Source organism: Acipenser ruthenus, chromosome 2 (genome assembly GCF_902713425.1).
Source record: "Acipenser ruthenus chromosome 2, fAciRut3.2 maternal haplotype, whole genome shotgun sequence".
Classification (NCBI taxonomy): Eukaryota; Metazoa; Chordata; class Actinopteri; order Acipenseriformes; family Acipenseridae; genus Acipenser; species Acipenser ruthenus.
In genome coordinates, this window is record NC_081190.1 from 71,836,141 (window position 1) to 71,854,363 (window position 18,223).

The following is an 18,223-nucleotide window of genomic DNA, read 5'->3' on the forward strand; positions in this document are numbered from 1 at the left end:
ATTTAGGATGCAAAACACAATAAATAATACATGTTTTACCCTATATGGATATAAAAGTTTGTAGGTGTCTGAACTACTTCATATTGTCTCTAACATAATAAACCAACAAGAACTTGAAATGTGGCATTTACTTATTGAACTCTAAATTAAATTATTCTAAAATTATGCATACTAGGAATTTCTGCAAGAATTGATTCCTGCCTGCCCAAAAATTAAAGGTTTTGTCTGTATGCAAAAATAAATAAAAATAGGGACATCTTAATACTTAATAGTTCAGTCAAATGAGTGTAAAATCTTTTAGTTTTTTATCAAGTCTCCACACATCAAATATTTGGATTTATTTTACTTTTCTTGATCACTGGACTAATTTACTTATACATTTGATACAGTACATGATTATGTTTAGTTTTAAATGGTTTGGAATACACATTCATTGGATAGGGCAGCAGTGTGGGGTAGTGGTTAGGGCTCTGGACTCTTGACCGGAGAGTCGTGGGTTCAATCCCAGGTGGGGGACACTGCTGCTGTACCCTTGAGCAAGGTACTTTACCTAGATTGCTCCAGTAAAAACCCAACTGTATAAATGGGCAATTGTATGTAAAAATAATGTGTAAATACTAATGTAATTGTATGTAAAAAAATGTGACAATTGTAAGTCACCCTGGATAAGGGTGTCTGCTAAGAAATAAATAATAATAATGCTACTGTGAAGAAGCCTTACACAGCAGAAAACATCATGCACTATAAAAAAAAAAAAAAAAAAAAAAAAGTGGTTTATATAGGGGTCCATACTAGAATGACTAAAATGCGCTCAACCGGACTGCTGTGAGATTTAATGTGCTGTGAGATTTACTGTGTCATTATGTGCGCGCAAAACAGTCAGGGGTACAAATTTGGTTTACCTCATATAGCGCCAGCAACATTCAAATTTGGCACCTGTAGACATGTTTATTTATTGTATTCCTTAGCAACCGTAGAGAATGAGCTTCTCATTGGGTCTGGAGTACTCACATGACTCACCCACACTCATCCACATACACAGGACAGAAGGTTCGTGTTGTGTGGGAAAGTGGCAGCAGACATGCTGCAGCACACTTTTATACAGTTATCAATTACATCTTTGTTCAGCAAGTCGAAAAGGTATGTGCGCAAAAGTAGACTTAACAGGTAATACATTGTAAATTAATGTTTTGTGTTGGCAAGCCTCTTCATTTACTGCGAAAGTTAAGCTTTGCTAATTTAAAAGCACATGTTGTTGATTTTGGTTAGATGCATATAATCACGGATTTATGTTAAAACCAAATCAGTTGTTGCAGCTAATGGTTAATCGAATCCATCAATACAATTCAATGATTTAATGAGCTACGCAATGTTGGTGTTAAGGGATTTTATTTATTTATTTATTTATATTATACACACACAGCACGATTGTTTCTAACACCGTTCATCATTTTGTGAATTACATTTTTTACCCAGTAAAATACCCTATGTCAGAATTAAATATTATAATAATAATAATAATAATAATAATAATAATAATAATAATAATACCCCCCCCCTTTAAGTACATTTAAGTACATGTTTGTTTACGAATAATTTTTTATCTAAAAATATATTATATAACAGGCTGCTATGAGTTTTGCCATAGATGATTTTTAAAAAATATTACAAATATGGGTGTGCTTAGATATGGGGGGGGGGGGGGGGGGGGTGTTGATCAAGACGTGTTTACGCTCTACGATGACTCCCAAAATATATATTATTATGTAAATTTGGTCGTACTGTCAAATAAGAGCGAATTTGCCAAGAATTTTGAATACTAAAGTAATAAAGGACTTCGTTGCCGCTAAAGCTAGGAAAATGAGAACGTAAAATGAAAAAAGGATTTGATAATGCGCAGGGCTGTTGCGGGGAAAACAGAAGTTTATTTCTCAAACTGACCATTTTAAGAAAGGTGAAAGCATAACACATATTACTTGGGACTGTAATTTGTACTGCAGAGAAAAAAACAAACAAACATTTAGGGAATAAAAAATGAAATGTACTGCAGCTTACTTAAGTGCAGTAAAAAAAAACACCATTCAGTAAATTTAGCTCTCAGATTGTGCTAAAGAAAATATCTAAACTATATGACAGTGTGCTTGCTGCGGTGCATTTAATATTGTAAAAAGCAGAATAAATTCACTGCAATTTAAACTTGCTTTTACTGAAAAATAAACGTGAACATGTAATCATAAGAGCTGTCTGTGTTACATGCTGTCAGATCAGGACTTCACTAACACTGAGCATGGGAGCTGCAGCATGCTGTTTCCCATATTACAACTGTACACAATTAAAAGGTGTCGTCACCAATTCCATACACAACACTTGCAAAATATTTAAAATATAAACCTGCTAAGTCATCAGCTGCAAAGATTAACCATTCAGCATAAGAGGCAACAAACAAGTGAGTACAGACAATAAGTTACTGGTTTAGTATCACTAAAGTCTTTGCAAGTTGTTGTATTTTAAGCAGTTGAATAAGAGAACAACCCATTTGCTCCTGAAGTGGCATCCAGCAGTTGGATTTGACGACCATTCTTTTTTTGGCTAGGAGCCATTGACTCCTAAGGAAAATGTTTTGTCTGGAGCACTGGGTTTATGAAACACTAACTATACTGATGTGTTATATAGTCAACTGCATAGTGCCAGAAAAAAAGATTCACAGCCTTAAATTCTTACACTGCGTGCCCTTCTTATTTCACTATTTGATAATTACAAATGTAATTAATTTCCAAATTTTGCTCTGAACTTATGGTCAATCTCTTAAATAACCAACTAGGGAGAATGCATTTGCATATTAAATGCAAAGGTGGGGAAATCAAAGAGAATAAAATCGGCAAAAAAATGTATTATATTGGTATGATTATTACCTTGCCAACACAGTATTTACAAAACCCCAAGTACTACATTGAGGTTTAGGTATTCACCAAAATCATACATATTTATTTAAAGGCCTACAAAAGGTTATCAAATGTTAAGCAAAGTAGGTGGATAGTATTATGTTTAACCTTGGTCTTGGTGCTAGGTTGTTTTCTGTTATGAAACTACATTTGTGCTGCACTGGCCATAGATCAAAGAAATATTGTCCAACACACACTAGTCATGCCATGCTGGGACAATAAAACATACATTTAGCTTGGACCACATCAGTTTCTGTATACACACAAAATCCACTTGGCACAAGGCAACCTTTCAGAAATGAGAGGCCAAAAATGCTTGGAGTACCACTGCCTGTGCTATCTCTCTGTTTGGTGGATGGAAAAGCGAGTAGTACAATAATGTAAAGCTCCACATGCAACCAATTCCACAAACTGTGGTATGATTTCCGGGGGAAAAGCCTGGCATTAAAACTGGTGGAATATAAAAAGTTAACATCTAGAAAAGGTACTAAACAGAACGCCTCTTAATAAGATCCAGTTCAGGAAAGAAAAAGGGGAGGTGGGGGTGGGGAATAATATAATACATCTGCAAAGAAACAAAAGATAAAGAGATTACCATTTCTTTGTAAAGATAAAAATAAAGTCTGGTCCAGCTGGTGCCCATAAGCCATTGCAACCCTCCTCCAATCAACACTGACAGAATGTAATTTATCAAACAGGGTTTTAAAAGGTTTCAGCTGTAACCTTGATGTACGGGTGTTCTTTGCACGTCGTCCCCCACTGCCTCGCACAACGTTCCTCTTTCCTGTGCTCGTAGAACTCAGGGTTGCGGAGAATGGCCACCCGGTGGCCCCCGTAGGCCAGCGCAAAGGCAGTGCAGCCGTCTAGCTTCTCTTTGTCCTCGCTTGTCACAGGTAGTACGACCGGCACAGACAAGTTAATGACTCCTCCTATAAGGCAAGAAAAAAAAAAAACACAACCCCAAACACAATTAAGGAATGTAAATTTTATACAAAAACTGCCTGGCACTACAGGCTAGAGAAAGCTTTACTGAACATACTGGTACTTTTACAGTGAAATACATCCCTGACAATCAAACATATATATATATATATATATATATATATATATATATATATATATATATATATATATATATATATATATATATATATTTGCCATTAGGTTATACAGCCCTATGTGGTTTACATATTTAAATTGATGTTGCTTTAAAGCCCATATTTACAGCGGCAAGGGCATCGAAAAAAAAAAACGTTTTGTCGAGATCACGAGATAATTTCTCTAAACTTTATTATTTATATTTTGTGGAAACATGCTGTTAGAGATGTCTTCGATCAGCAGTTTAAAATCGGTATTATTTTTAGCATTATAGATTGCAGGGTTGTGGGTAAACAGTGATCTTACATGGCCGCATGGAAATTAGAATACATTTCCAGAATGGAAGTCGGAATAGTCATTTTCAATAGTGGTGAATAAGAATTTTAGCAAAAATGCCTACATGCGTAATTTACATGGGGCACACATCCCCCTCACTTCTGCAATGACATTGCAGCAGTACTAAAAACTTTATTTCTCAATAATGTATTTGTATACTCACTAATGAGTAGTAAACTCTACTATACCCAGCAGAAACACAAATCAATCCAGCGAGCGCAACCCAACGCCTGTAATAAAAAATGACTTTTTTTAAGTTTCCATTTCCAATGCCTGTGGTCTAAATACTATAAAAAATATTTTCTATTTGAACATTGGGATCTTGTCTATGAGAGACTGAAATACTCCCTTATGTAGTATTCAAAGGATATCTGATTTTATATATTAAGTACAGCAAAAGGGTTACCATATCGTCTACCAATACATCAAACAATTGCTTAACTTCAAATGCACACATTTTTCCACCCTCTGAACTTCTAAATATTACTTGTTTAACAGCCTACTGTCAAAATCACAAACGCTGTTTTTTAAAAAACCCTTTCAAAAGAACGTAGTAGTTTGTTTGGTTTACTGAGCTAACGTTGACAATCTGTAGCACATCTTTCAATAAAACAAATACGTATTCTTACTCATATCTGTGTTGTGTTTTACATTTCCTCCAATGTCATCTTTTCCAATGCCTATAGTTGTTTTTACAATGAAAATAACTTTTCCCCAAATCTTTTTAAATTTAAAAATAACGTTCATATCAAATCAGAGTCCATAATCCCTTCAATCAACAGTCTGTTGCCCATTGTTAGGGCTGGGATTTAGTCACAGTGGTCGCGGGTGTCACGGATACCCTGACTTTTGCTAGTGTCCGCAATTTTTGCTGATGTGCGTGACTTGCAGGAATGTCAGTAAATTGCATTCCATCTGTATGTGATTTTATTGGAAAGTGTTTATCTTATTAATGCTACATTTCGCATTTAAAAAAAAATACGTTTTTCGTTTGTTAATTCGAATAAATAAGTACATATTTTGAACTAACTCCGACACTGTACTTTGCTCAGGAGCCCTTGACACTGACAAAAATGAGTACATTTTTTCTCTACCACAATTCCAACAAACCTCTCAACATACAACAGAACATGTACCAGAATAAAATGTGTAAAGAAAAATACAAAAAACAATGAACTTATATCACAAAAGGTGAAATCGGTGAGCACAGAGACATTGTTTTTTAACTTTTTATTTTCACAGACAGAGATAGACTGCAAGTCTTCTTTTTATAATTGAATTTTTGCTGTCCTTTTTTTGGAGAAGAAAAAATATCTGAATCAAACTAAGCTCTTCGATTAAATACTTCTTGAAAGTTATGGTAACAGTTCATAAAAATTCAGTGTGTGTGTGTGTGTGTGTGTGTGTGTGTGTGTGTGTGTGTGTGTGTGTGTGTGTGTGTACTGCACTAACTGCTAGCTTTCGCTGCAGGACATACATTAAACAGTTTTCTCTTTTTAATTTAAATTATTGTTCCACTTGTTTAATTGTTGTACGGTTGCACTTAATTTAATGTAGATGTCTCTTGTTAGCCCCACACCTTCTTTATGTTATCCTCGTGTATGTATTTCTTGCCCCCAAAGTGCGTTACTCTTACCCTTTCCCCTGTGTGTGTCTTTATTCTCTGCTTAGTTCAGCGCTTATAAATGCTACTGTTAGTTAGTAGTCGCCGTTGCAGAGAAATAAAATAAAAAAGCAACAAATTGAAATTCCATTTGCTTGTCTCATCCTTTGTTTCTGCACCTGTGCCCACTGGTGCAGCTCTCCCTCGGCCGCTGGGGACTGGTGCAGCTCTCCCTCGGCCGCTGGGGACTGGTGCGGCTCTCCCTCGGCCGCTGGGGACTGGTGCGGCTCTCCCTCGGTCGCTGGGGACTGGTGCGGCTCTCCTTCGGCCATCTCTCCCTCGTTCGCTGGGGACTGGTGCGGCTCTCCCTCGGCCGCTGGGGACTGGTGCGGCTCTCCTTCGACCGCCTCTCCCTCGGTCGCTGGGGACTGGTGCAGCTCTCCCTCGGTCGCTGGGGACTGGTGCGGCTTCTCCCTCGGGCCGTCTCTCCCTCGGTCGCTGGGGACTGGTGCGGCTCTCCCTCGGCCGTCTCTCCCTCGGTCGCTGGGGACTGGTGCGTCTCTCCCTCGGTCGCTGGGGAATGGTGCGCCTCTCCCTCGGCCGTTGGGGACTGGTGCACCTCTCCCTCGGTCGCTGGGGACTGGTGCGTCTCTCCCTCGGTCGCTGGGGAATGGTGCGCCTCTCCCTCGGCCGTTGGGGACTGGTGCACCTCTCCCTCGGTCGCTGGGAACTGGTGCGGCTCTCCCTCGGCCGCTGGGGACTGCTGCGGCTCTCCCTCGGTCGCTGGGGACTGCTGCGGCTCTCCCTCGGTCGCTGGGGACTGCTGCGGCTCTCCCTCGGTCGCTGGGGACTGGTGCGGCTCTCCCTCGGGCCGTCTCTCCCTCGGTCGCTGGGGACTGGTGCGGCTCTCCCTCGGCCGTTGGGGACTGGTGCGCCTCTCCCTCGGGCCGTCTCTCCCTCGGTCGCTGGGGACTGGTGCGGCTCTCCCTCGGCCGTTGGGGACTGGTGCGCCTCTCCCTCGGCCGTTGGGGACTGGTGCGGCTCTCCTTCGGCCGTCTCTCCCTCGGTCGCTGGGAACTGGTGCGTCTCTCCCTCGGTCGCTGGGGACTGGTGCGTCTCTCCCTCGGTCACTGGGGACTGGTGCGGCTCTCCCTCGGTCGCTGGGGTCTGGTGCGGCTCTCCCTCGGTCGCTGGGGACTGCTGCGGCTCTCCCTCGGTCGCTGGGGACTGCTGCGGCTCTCCTTCGGCTGTCTCTCCCTCGGTCGCTGTGGACTGGTGCGCCTCTCCCTCGGCCGTTGGGGACTGGTGCGCCTCTCCCTTGGCCGTTGGGGACTGGTGCGGCTCTCCTTCGGCCGTCTCTCCCTCGGTCGCTGGGGACTGGTGCGTCTCTCCCTCGGTCGCTGGGGACTGGTGCGGCTCTCCCTCGGCCGCTGGGGACTGGTGCGGCTCTCCCTCGGCCGCTGGGGACTGGTGCGGCTCTCCCTCGGCCGCTGGGGACTGGTGCGGCTCTCCCTCGGCCGCTGGGGACTGGTGCGGCTCTCCCTCGGCCGCTGGGGACTGGTGCGGCTCTCCCTCAGCCGTCTCTCCCTCGGTCGCTGGGGACTGGTGCGGCTCTCCCTCGGTCGCTGGGGACTGGTGCGGCTCTCCCTCGGTCGCTGGGGACTGGTGCGGCTCTCCCTCGGTCGCTGGGGACTGGTGCGGCTCTCCCTCGGTCGCTGCGGACTGGTGCGGCTCTCCCTCGGTCGCTGGGGACTGGTGCGGCTCTCCCTCGGTCGCTGGGGACTGGTGCGGCTCTCCCTCGGTCGCTGGGGACTGGTGCGGCTCTCCCCACTTGGGCTCTGGACATAGAAGTGCAACTAGATTTCGCTGCTGAGGTCTGCCGGGCTGTTGTCCTGTAGACTCTACCAGTCGTAGCATTTCTCCCTCTCGCGTTGGAGACCGCGGGGCTTCTCTCTCTCGCGCTGGAGACCGCGGGGCTCCTCCCTCTCGCGCTGGAGACCGCGGGGCTCCTCCCTCTCGCGCTGGAGACCGCGGGGCTCCTCCCTCTCGCGCTGGAGACCGCGGGGCTCCTCCCTCTCGCGCTGGAGACAGCAGCGGCCCTTCTCTGGCTCTCTCTTCCTGGCTTTCCTCTGGGACCGGCTTCTCCTCCCTTTCTTGCTCTTCCAGGCTGTTGGCAGCTCTTCATACTGAGGGCAGCATATCGCATAACGCTTGAACTCTCCACAGGCCAGACACCAACCTTGGTCCTCCAAGCCAGCAAGGAGGGCATCCAAACCATGATCCCAGGTGGCTTGCAAGGCAGAGAGGTCCATCTCTGGCAGTTCCTCTTCCTGTCATATGGGGGGGTGGCCGGGTGATATGTGCCAATCCTCACCAGAGAAAGCACCACTCCTCCCCCTTAAGGCAGGTGATGCAGACGTCCCGACCTCGGTCCATTATTCAAAAAAAGAAAAAAGAAAAAAACAGAAAAAAAAAAACTTGCAGTCCTGCTCCGAGTCTCCCAAGTGCATCCCACTGCTAACACCATATCTAGCAGGGTAGCAGCATGAGAGACTCAGGAGGCAAGGAAGCTTCAGTTTAAGTTCCAAAGCACACTTTAATAAACAGAAATAACACAAACAAAAGGGCACAAGGGCCAAAATAAAGGTTTAACAAAACACAATGTCAGGCTGGGCATTTGCCTTCACTGAACAGACAGAATATACAAACACAGCAGCACAGGGTGTGCTGTGCAACTGTTTTACAGTAGTAGAATTAGTAAAAATGAATATGTAGTACAGTAGTGAGAACAGCAATTAATTATGTTATGTATTTATTTATTTTTTTAACGTAGCACTTACTTAAAAGGGCTTGCAATTTCAGTTTAGCATTTCATATTTTTTTCTTTATGTAATAATTACACTTTTCCAGTGTGATAGCTATGGCATTCTGGGAGATGTAGTTTTTATTCCTTGTTTAAACAACAATAACTACATTGCCTTTTTTCCTTTTTCTTCCTAACCCTAACATAAGTACCAGATTTAGTAAAAAGATACTATGCAACCCTACAAATAACTTGTAACAATGTAACCACATTGTTTCACTGAATAAGCGAGTTACAAATGCGTTTATGTGAAACAATGTATCTAGTTTGTTTCTATTGGAAGCACTGTCCAAAAAAGTTTCTCTAAAATCACAGGGTTACTTCTGAGACTATAAATATAGCAAACATTTGATGCACAGAATCCCCATGTTTTCTACATCAAAATTATACACTGCAGGAGTTGTATTTAAATGTATTTTTATGTGAAATGTTTATGTAAGTTTCCAAAAGTGTGGTGTACAGATAAGTGACGGCGACATTAAAAAGAAGATTTTAAATCACAAAATGCATGCAAATTCACTTTCTGATGCGAGAGGGTGGAAGCAATTAATACGTGCCTGTTTAAAAAAAGAACAGAAATATTTTGTATTATTATTATTATTTATTTCTTAGCAGACGCCCTTATCCAGGGCGACTTACAATCGTAAGCAATGTATGTTCAACTCCCTTGGCTCACCACCCCGTTTTCTACATCAAACACCATACCCCTCCCCCCGAAGTGTGAATCGCTGCTGTCTTGATTAACTTCAAAAAACAACAAACGTTTTCTCTTTAGTTTTTACTAGTTCAAGCACTTAACTAGTGTTTTACGTTACCGGTACTGAAGCAACGTCTTCAAAATCTGTGTCTCTCAATTTACACTACATCAAGTCTAATGTTGAGGTAAACCAAAAGCATCTATAGGTTTTGCATATATTTAACAGAAAGCAGGTCTTGCTTGTTTGCAGACACAGTAATGTGTACAGTAAACAAACAACATGCTTAATTTTAGCATAAAACTGTAAATAACTACCTTTCCCTCAGCTAATAATAATAATAATAATAATAATAATAATAATAATATATGGCTGATCGTGTAAGGATTATTGCCCACATTGCCAAACAGGCAACACAGCAATAAGGACCCATGATGTCACACGGAACACAAAGCCAGAGCTCTTGTATTTCTAATCGCTCTTCCTGCAGTGATCAGGGACACGCCCCTGTTCTCAAACCCACGTGCACTGGGCTGACATCTTGAAAAAAACCTTTGAAACAGACTTTACATTTATAATGTAAAATGTTGTCAGGATGTTAACAATGAAAAGAAAAATTGCAGGTACATCATTTAAACAACTGTAGCAACACGTGGGGACGTATAATGCTATATTTTTCAGAACCCCGCTACTTAATCTTTAATTAGCTGGCTCTGGCTACAATGTATATGTGAAGTAATGAAGTAAATCATGTACTATACTACTACAGTAGACCCCCGTTAATCGGTGTAGATTGGAACAGACTTGAGTCTGAATTAGTGAAAAACACACATTAGCTGAAATTGAGTTTACTGTTTGGGAAATCCCTGCCCTATTAATTGAAAACTCGAAAAATGCAATAATACAAATAAAATATAAATGTCTCAACAACGGTCAAAACATATACTGTACATAATCAGCATTGTTCAGAGGCAGAGACAGTTGGTTTAAAAAAGCCACTGATCTTTTTTTTTTTTTTTTTTTTTAGCAGACGCCTTTATCCAAGGTGACTTACAGAGACTAGGGTGTGTGAACTATGCATCAGCTGCACAGTCACTTACAATTACATCTCACCCGAAAGACGGCGCACAAGGAGGTTAAGTGACTTGCTCAGGGTCACACAAGTGGCTGAGGTGGGATTTGAACCGGGGACCTCCTGGTTACAAGCCCTTTTCTTTAATTGTCATAACTGCTCTTCATATTCAGACCGCAAGGCTAACATACTGTACTCAATTGAATTTAATTAAATTAAATGATGACCGTCCGCTTCCGCACAGATATGCTGATTTCCACACTAATAAAGCGCGCAAATACATGTTTCCATATAGAACAGATGATTTCTGCACCAATACATTTTTATAATGTACTATATTAAACTGCACAGATTATCAAAACTTGAATTATTGAAACATGGATTAACGAAAGTCTACTGTACATCTATGTAGTTATCAGAACCCAACTTCTTTTTGGAATTACATAATGGAGTCCCTGCAATTGACCTAAAAAGCGTTCGAGATAAACCAAAGTTCTGTGAATTATTAAGAGGTGTCTTTGCTTGTTTTTTGCCTTTAAAAGTAAGTGCAAGAGTGTGTCCAATTTGTAATATTTAAACCAAAATACACAATAAACATGTGTTTGAAGTTCAGACAGGTATTGATTGAGGGAAGACTGAACAGGTTCTTTCTCTGACTAGGTAGCATAAACCGCTCAGAGGAGGTTGAAAACTTGACAGACATGTCTAATGTTTAATCCACTTAAGAATTTCTAACTTAAAAGAACAAGTACTTGCACTGTTGGCTTAAATTGTACTGTATTGTGAGAGACAGGTGGTTTTGGAAGTTTTCTGAATGTAATTTAAGTAGCAGGAACTGTTCTGCATCAGCTTCAAGGGACAATATTTTTTTAAACCTTTTGAAGGTTATTTTTTTCCTTCCCAGAAAATAATGCAGCATTTTTTTTCAACTCGTGATGAAGAAAATTACGTAGTCAACATGATTCTTTCTGCAACCTCAAGAATATATAGCCTTCTTTCGATTAGAATTCAACATTAAAAATTCTAGGGGTGCTGCCAGAACACAGTGCTTTGGACTCAAAATGGACCCCTGGTGGTGCACATGCCAACACATTTATTTTATTTTTGGTAGAATTGGATGCGAGAGGAAAACCAGTATTTAATTGACTGGTGAGTACTTTTATGTATAAGCTAAATTATTATTATTTTTATTTACATGCCTTTTGTACAATATATGTAGATAGTGCCCTGGTGCAGAAAGTTTGATGCTGAATTAAATACTATGGAAATTGATAGATCAAACTTTCTTTTTTTTTTTATTTTGTAGTAGTAAATGGGATCAGACTCCAAGGGTCTTCATTTGAATTCTAGAGGTGTAATGTTTACCTTCACTCCCTTAAAGGGTACATCAGGACATTTTATTTTATTGTGTTACATGTTCCCATGTGTTGCTACAACTGTTTACGTAAGGTTTTTTACATTTTGCAATTATGTTTTAAATTCCACAAGTGTGTAAATACCTACAGTTCTGTAATACAGCCAAATCTCATGAACAAGAACATCTGGTTTTAAATCTCGCAAGCGTGTTACAATCCTCCAATAGAAATGAATAAATTTGCTGCCACTCAGTAGTTGGGATGAGTTTAAAGTATTCAGAACGAATCAATGTGAGCTAAGTCAAGACGGAGGGACATTGCCTAACTGCATTGGAAATGTATTATTTTAATTTTTATTTAGGTATTTTATTTTTTTTTTTCACAGGGTGTCCTCGGCTCACCGCGCACCAGCGACCCCTGTAGTCTGGCCGGACGCCTGCGGGCTTGCCTATAAGCTGCCCGAGAGCTGCGTTGTCCTCCGACGCTGGGTGGCTGCATGGTGAGTCCGCAGTGTGAAAAAAAGTGGACGGCTGACAGCACATGCTTCAGAGGACAGGAGGATACTTTAAAGTGTGACAAAATGCAGGTTTCTTTGTTACAGATACATTTTTCTAGATGACATATTGCACATTATTCGCCTTGAAATATGCACTTACTAGATATCTCCTTGATATGTATTCCTTATATATTAATACTGTATATTCACTTGTGCTAGGAGAAGCCAAGGATAAGTAGCTCCATGTCCAAACCTTGGTGGCCCAAGTCATGAAGTTTTTACCGTCTAAGAGGCAGTCGAAATGAAGACACTGAAGGTATTCCCTCTCTCTCATGAAGCCATTCAGGGGAGTGGCCCAACCTTCTGCCAGAACCTGAACCCACTGCATGTCAACCTGCCAGGAAGAGAATCAGGGCATCAATATGGCTCTCCTAACACATTTCAATTTAACACAAAGTCCAGTGTGTTTTCTTGTGCAAAGTGATACTTACAGCATAATATAAGCTACAAAATAGTTGCATTTTAAAAAGACAGGGAGAGGTATCTCTCCCACAACAGGAGTACTTGTATATAAATTGGAGTTACAAAAGAACAGGTGGGCTTCGAGAGTCAGGGAAGCAAATAAGGGACACTTTATACAAATAAACCCTGTTGCTTAACATGTTTGGTTGTACTCCCTCATTTATTTTAAAAGACAACAGTGAAGTTAACTAGTGTGGAAATATATGCACTTGTGTCATGTTCTCTCAATACAATATGCAGTATGTCTGTTCTTACAGAAGTAAACAAACTCTTTAGAGTACACACTTCAAAAACACACACAGAGTACCTAAAACTACGGACGGCTGTAAGATATCAAACTGAAGGTGTGGTAGAATTACTGTACATTCCTGTAAAGGTCCTGAATTATTTCCTTGCTCATGCTAACATTTCAATTAGTTTCAAGGACTTTGAGGACTGGAGTACTAAGTTGTAAATCATACACTGATACCATATGCATTTGTGGCTTACCTTGTTAATCTCCAGTGCTGGTAAAGTTTGTGCATCAGTCTTGGCCAGGTCCAGCTTGTTCTCAGGCACATACAGCTCTTTAACTTCATACGAGGCATCCACTGGGACAATGTCCTGTTGCGCAACAAAATAGAAAAGTTAAGTAAAGATGCCAGTACATGTTTTTATTGTTTGTTTGATTACTTTTAAATATACATTATGCAAGAACAATTATGCAATGTTAATTAAAAACAGATGGCACATGTCAAAATGATTAAATTCATAATTCTAGTGCCAGACCTCTAAATTAAGCCAGCAGATACCAATTACTGAATTTGTTTTGACAAATTCAACTAAACTTAAGTATTTACATGAAATACAGAACTAGGGATGGGCATATGTAATTGTTTCTTTGAATAATCAATTAGAAAATTACTAAAATCATATAATCTACCTTGTATTGCAACAAATATAAATGGTCTGAACAGACCCATTAACCATTCTAAGCCTGCTGCTGCAGCCCATTGTATAACTACATATTAAATAAATCGCTCCAAATTACTCAATCGCCTTACATAAAAAAAACAGGCATTCTTAAAAGTGGAGGGTGATACCAAAACTGTAGTTATGGGTAACGGGGGTGGTTGAAATGCACGTATTAAAACTATATTTAACTTGACTTTTAGTTATTGACATTCAATGATTTAACATGTACTCTGTACTACATTATTTTTCAGGTTTCATGTAGCAGAATGTATACCTGGTAGGCATATACTGTATTTAATATAATATGTTACTTAACGTAAACAATTTTGTATTATGTAAGCATTATTTTTAGCCAATGGCACGTTAATGTAAAGTAGAACAGTGTAATCGTTTAATCTTTTAGTAAATTATGTATATTCGATAATTAAATACAAAAAACTACCCATCCATACAGAGAACCATGTATAACTTCACATCCGGGATTTATAAAACACGTTACTGCGAGTGTTATTATTTATCTCTGTTTCATTCCCATTTAATTCTAAATAATAAACAGTGAGAAGCAGCAAGTAGAAAGCCCCTTTTCACTGTTATATAGCAAAACAAAATGCAGCTGCCAGTGCATCTCAGACAATTAAGAAATGACTTAACTATGAAGAAACGGGGCTTACATGATCCACTGATGTCATGTACCAGGTGAACTTCACAAAAATAAAGCAATGTACAGTTGGGGCTTGTTATACATCTTCCCAACAGATGTTTCCAGTCAACACCTAAAGTATAACCGGCATACACATTGTGTATAAACTCTATACTTGTTAAAATACTCCTTCCAAAACTCCACACCAGGTGTGGCAGAAAAGATATTCAGATATAATGTAACAATACTGAAAAAGAGCCAACATTCAATTACTTCTATCAGCTAAACTTCAAGGTCGATCACATATCTAGGGAGAACGCTGTGATATTTCCCTTCCTTTATCTGAAAATCAGGGATGAAACATTTGTAAGTATTTGCAAAAAAAAGCTGAAATAATACAAATAATGAGACATAAGTTCACAACTTCTCCAAGAACAGACCTGAACACACAATATGTATTCCTGTATATGTATAGTATATGGTTGAAGGGACAAGACTTGGAAGAAAATACTAAATAATAACAATCCTGAAACTCAAGTAAAAATGTGTATCCTTGACTTCTGTAGGTACAGTATCTAAAAAGAAATAGTCTAAATGTTACCAAACACAACTGCATCCTATACCTCCATCTACTGGGCATAACCATACTAATGACAACTCTAAGAAAAGACCAAGACATTATTATTATTATTATCTATTTCTTAGCAGACGCCCTTATCCAGGGCGACTTACAATCGTAAGCAAAAACATTTCAAGCGTTACAATACAAGTAATACAAGTAAGACATAAAATATCCCACTTTTAACACTGTTCTATGTTGCTGATGTTAAAAGGGCAACAGACTCAATTCTACCCAATCACATTTGATAATTATCTTTGGATGTGCTAAAAAGAAATAGTGATGAAAAAAAAAAAAGTAAAATGGGAGAACCATTCTCTGGTAGGTCAAAATCATATTTCTGCTCAATAAAAGGTATTTATGTAAATTAAATAAAACACATTTACAAACACTTGTACATTACTATTATTTCTTCAAAATGTATTTCTTTTAATAAAAAAGTGGGTACATTGCACACCGTAAAGTAATTACTTAAAATGATGCATGTTTTTTTTTTTTTTTTTTGTCTGTTTACTGTCATTATAGTAATTTGATACAGGCGATTCCTGCTTACTTAATCCTCTTCATCCCATGTGGGACATAAGGTGCTCACAAACAATCATCAAGGTGAGTCCTCTGCTGGCAGTTCAGACATCATGGTCCTTCTCCAGGCCATCTTGGGCCTCCCTCGTTTTCTCCTGCCAGCCAATGTCTACCTCAGTTCAGCTTTTGGGATGGTTCAGAACCTGGTCGAGCCATCGCCACCTCTGTGGTCTGATCTCCACGGTGATATGTTTAATTGTGGCAATTTGAAGGAGCTCCTCATAAGGGACCTTCCTTGGCTAGAAAATATGTCAATTCCTCAGCGGACCAGTTGTGTGAAAGCTGGAGATCTTTCTTATGTATTGCTTTGTAGCCCTCCAGCACTCGTACCCAAACAGTAAGACTGACATCACATTACTGTTGTACAATCTTATCTTGAACTTACGGCTAAAAACCTGGCTCTTCCAGACATCCTTAAGCTGTCAGAAGGTGTACTTGGCTTCACTAGTTTAGCTCTGATGTCTTTAGAGACCTTACTAACTATGCTGCCGGCACCTTGACAACATCGAATAACCGTTTAATCCCTTCTGTGATATATATTTTCATACTTATCTCCAAATGCTTCGTTCAAAGCATCCATTATTTTTTTTATTTTAAGTGTCGCCAATTATGTTTTTTATTTTTGCCCGTCCACAATTTGGTTATGCCCAATCTGGGTGTTTTACTGAACCGTAGACTCTCAGGACAGATCACACCAATTTTAATATTCTATTATGGTTTATTGTAAATGCTGGTATTGCTTTGAGGCGAATACACTGGAAATGCTTATATCAATTCCAACATGACACTAATATAGTCGATTTGTGCGGCACTAAAAAGACACAATAGGCCCAGATGTCCTGTTTTTTTTAAAAACAATAAATAAATAAATAAATAAATAAATAAATGATCACTACACCACTGAGAATTATTTTGGCTAAAAAGAAATGGATGACTCACATGAGACTACATGCTGTTCAAAATTTCAGCACCACCTGCCCATTTGGTCATTTTTTGTCCCGTACAAATTGAGCTTAAGACGCATCACCTGAGACTTCTTTTTTCATAAATTTAGTCGTTGCCAATTATTTTTATTATTTTCTCCCAATTTAGAATGGCCAATTATTTTTTAAGCTCAGCTCACCACTACCGCTCCTGCACTGACTCGGGAGGGCAAAGACGAGCACACACTGTCCTCCAAAGCGTGTCCCGTCAGCCAACCGCTTTTTTTCACACTGCGGACTCACCATACAGCCACCCAAGAGCTACAGCGTCGGAGGACAACGCAGCTCTCGGGCAGCTTACAGGAAAGCCCGCAGGTGCCCGGCCAGACTACAGAGGTCGCTGGTGCGCGGTGAGCCGAGGACACCATGGCCAACCTAACCCTCCCTCCCCCCGGGCGACGCTCGGCCAATTGTGCGCCACCCCCTGGGATCTCCTGTCCACAGTCGGCTGTGGAATAGTCTGGACTCGAGCCGGCGACGTCCAGGCTATAGAGCGCATCCTGCACTCCACGCGGAGCGCCTTTACCGGATGTGCCACTCGGGAGCCCACCTCACCTGAGACTTCTTGATATTAATATACCATAAGCCCTCAAAATGGACCACAGGCTCTCCCTGTACACAAGCACTGTTCGATGATGTTTCTCAGTGTGAAAAGCTGGTACAAGCATCCCTCCCTGAAGCCTGCCTGTTCAGATCCGAGTTTGTCACTGAGAGCGGCACAAGTATGTCCAGGTGGTTTTCTTCTGATAACTCAATAGCTGGTACTTGAGGTCTGTCTATGTAGAACTTCTGTGAAGTGCTCCTTCCACCTCTCTGACTGTTCTGTGGTAGTTGTCAGTAGCCTTCCGTCCTTGTCTCTAACTGGTATGCTGTTCAAACTGCAGGTTCCACATATTTACTGTAGACAGTGCTCAGGTCACCCTTTGTTGCTGCCTGCTCAGCATCTCCTGCCTTTTGATCTAAAAAGTTTTTTTTTTTTTTTATCCCTTCTGGCGCTCCTCTTTACTTTTTTTGTCTCTCATAGCAGATTTTCTCTAGCTGCTTCATTCTTGCCTACTTGGTCTTTAGTATTTGTTTGAGCTTCACACATTCTTCAATTCTGTTCCATGTATCTACTGATAGCCATTCTTTATAGGATTGTTTCTGGTATCCCAGAGTTTCCTTACTGATGTCACTGTAAAGTGGTCCAGGCTTCTTCTACAGTCTTTCATTCTACAGATTCATTCCTCAGGGCGCAGAATCTATTCCTGAGTTCTATGGTGAACTTGGCTTTTACTTCTGGGTCTTGTAACTTGCCGACATTGAACTTTCCTACCTACCTCTTAATTTGTTTCTCCTTAGATTGAGGTCCAAGGTTCCTACAAGTAATATATGGTTATGCATCTGTATTTTTTCAATCACTTGTTGGAGTAGTTCATAAAGGCTATCCTTGTCTTCATCTGCTTCGTTTATTGGAGCATAAC

The 18,223-nt window shown here is 40.6% G+C and overlaps 1 protein-coding gene across 2 annotated transcripts in view; it reads right to left on the bottom strand.

Annotated features, from left to right (window-relative positions):
• Positions 1–18,223, bottom strand: part of LOC117408699 (bifunctional 3'-phosphoadenosine 5'-phosphosulfate synthase 1-like) — a 51,895-nt gene that overhangs the window by 18,156 nt on the left and 15,516 nt on the right. For both annotated transcript variants that reach the window (XM_034013937.3, XM_034013938.3), the window contains 3 exons: positions 13,472–13,585; positions 12,743–12,854; positions 3,666–3,871 (listed from right to left, as the gene is read on the bottom strand). In XM_034013937.3, the coding sequence (XP_033869828.3) occupies positions 3,666–3,871; positions 12,743–12,854; positions 13,472–13,585 (432 nt within the window). The remainder of the gene's footprint in view (positions 1–3,665; positions 3,872–12,742; positions 12,855–13,471; positions 13,586–18,223) is intronic.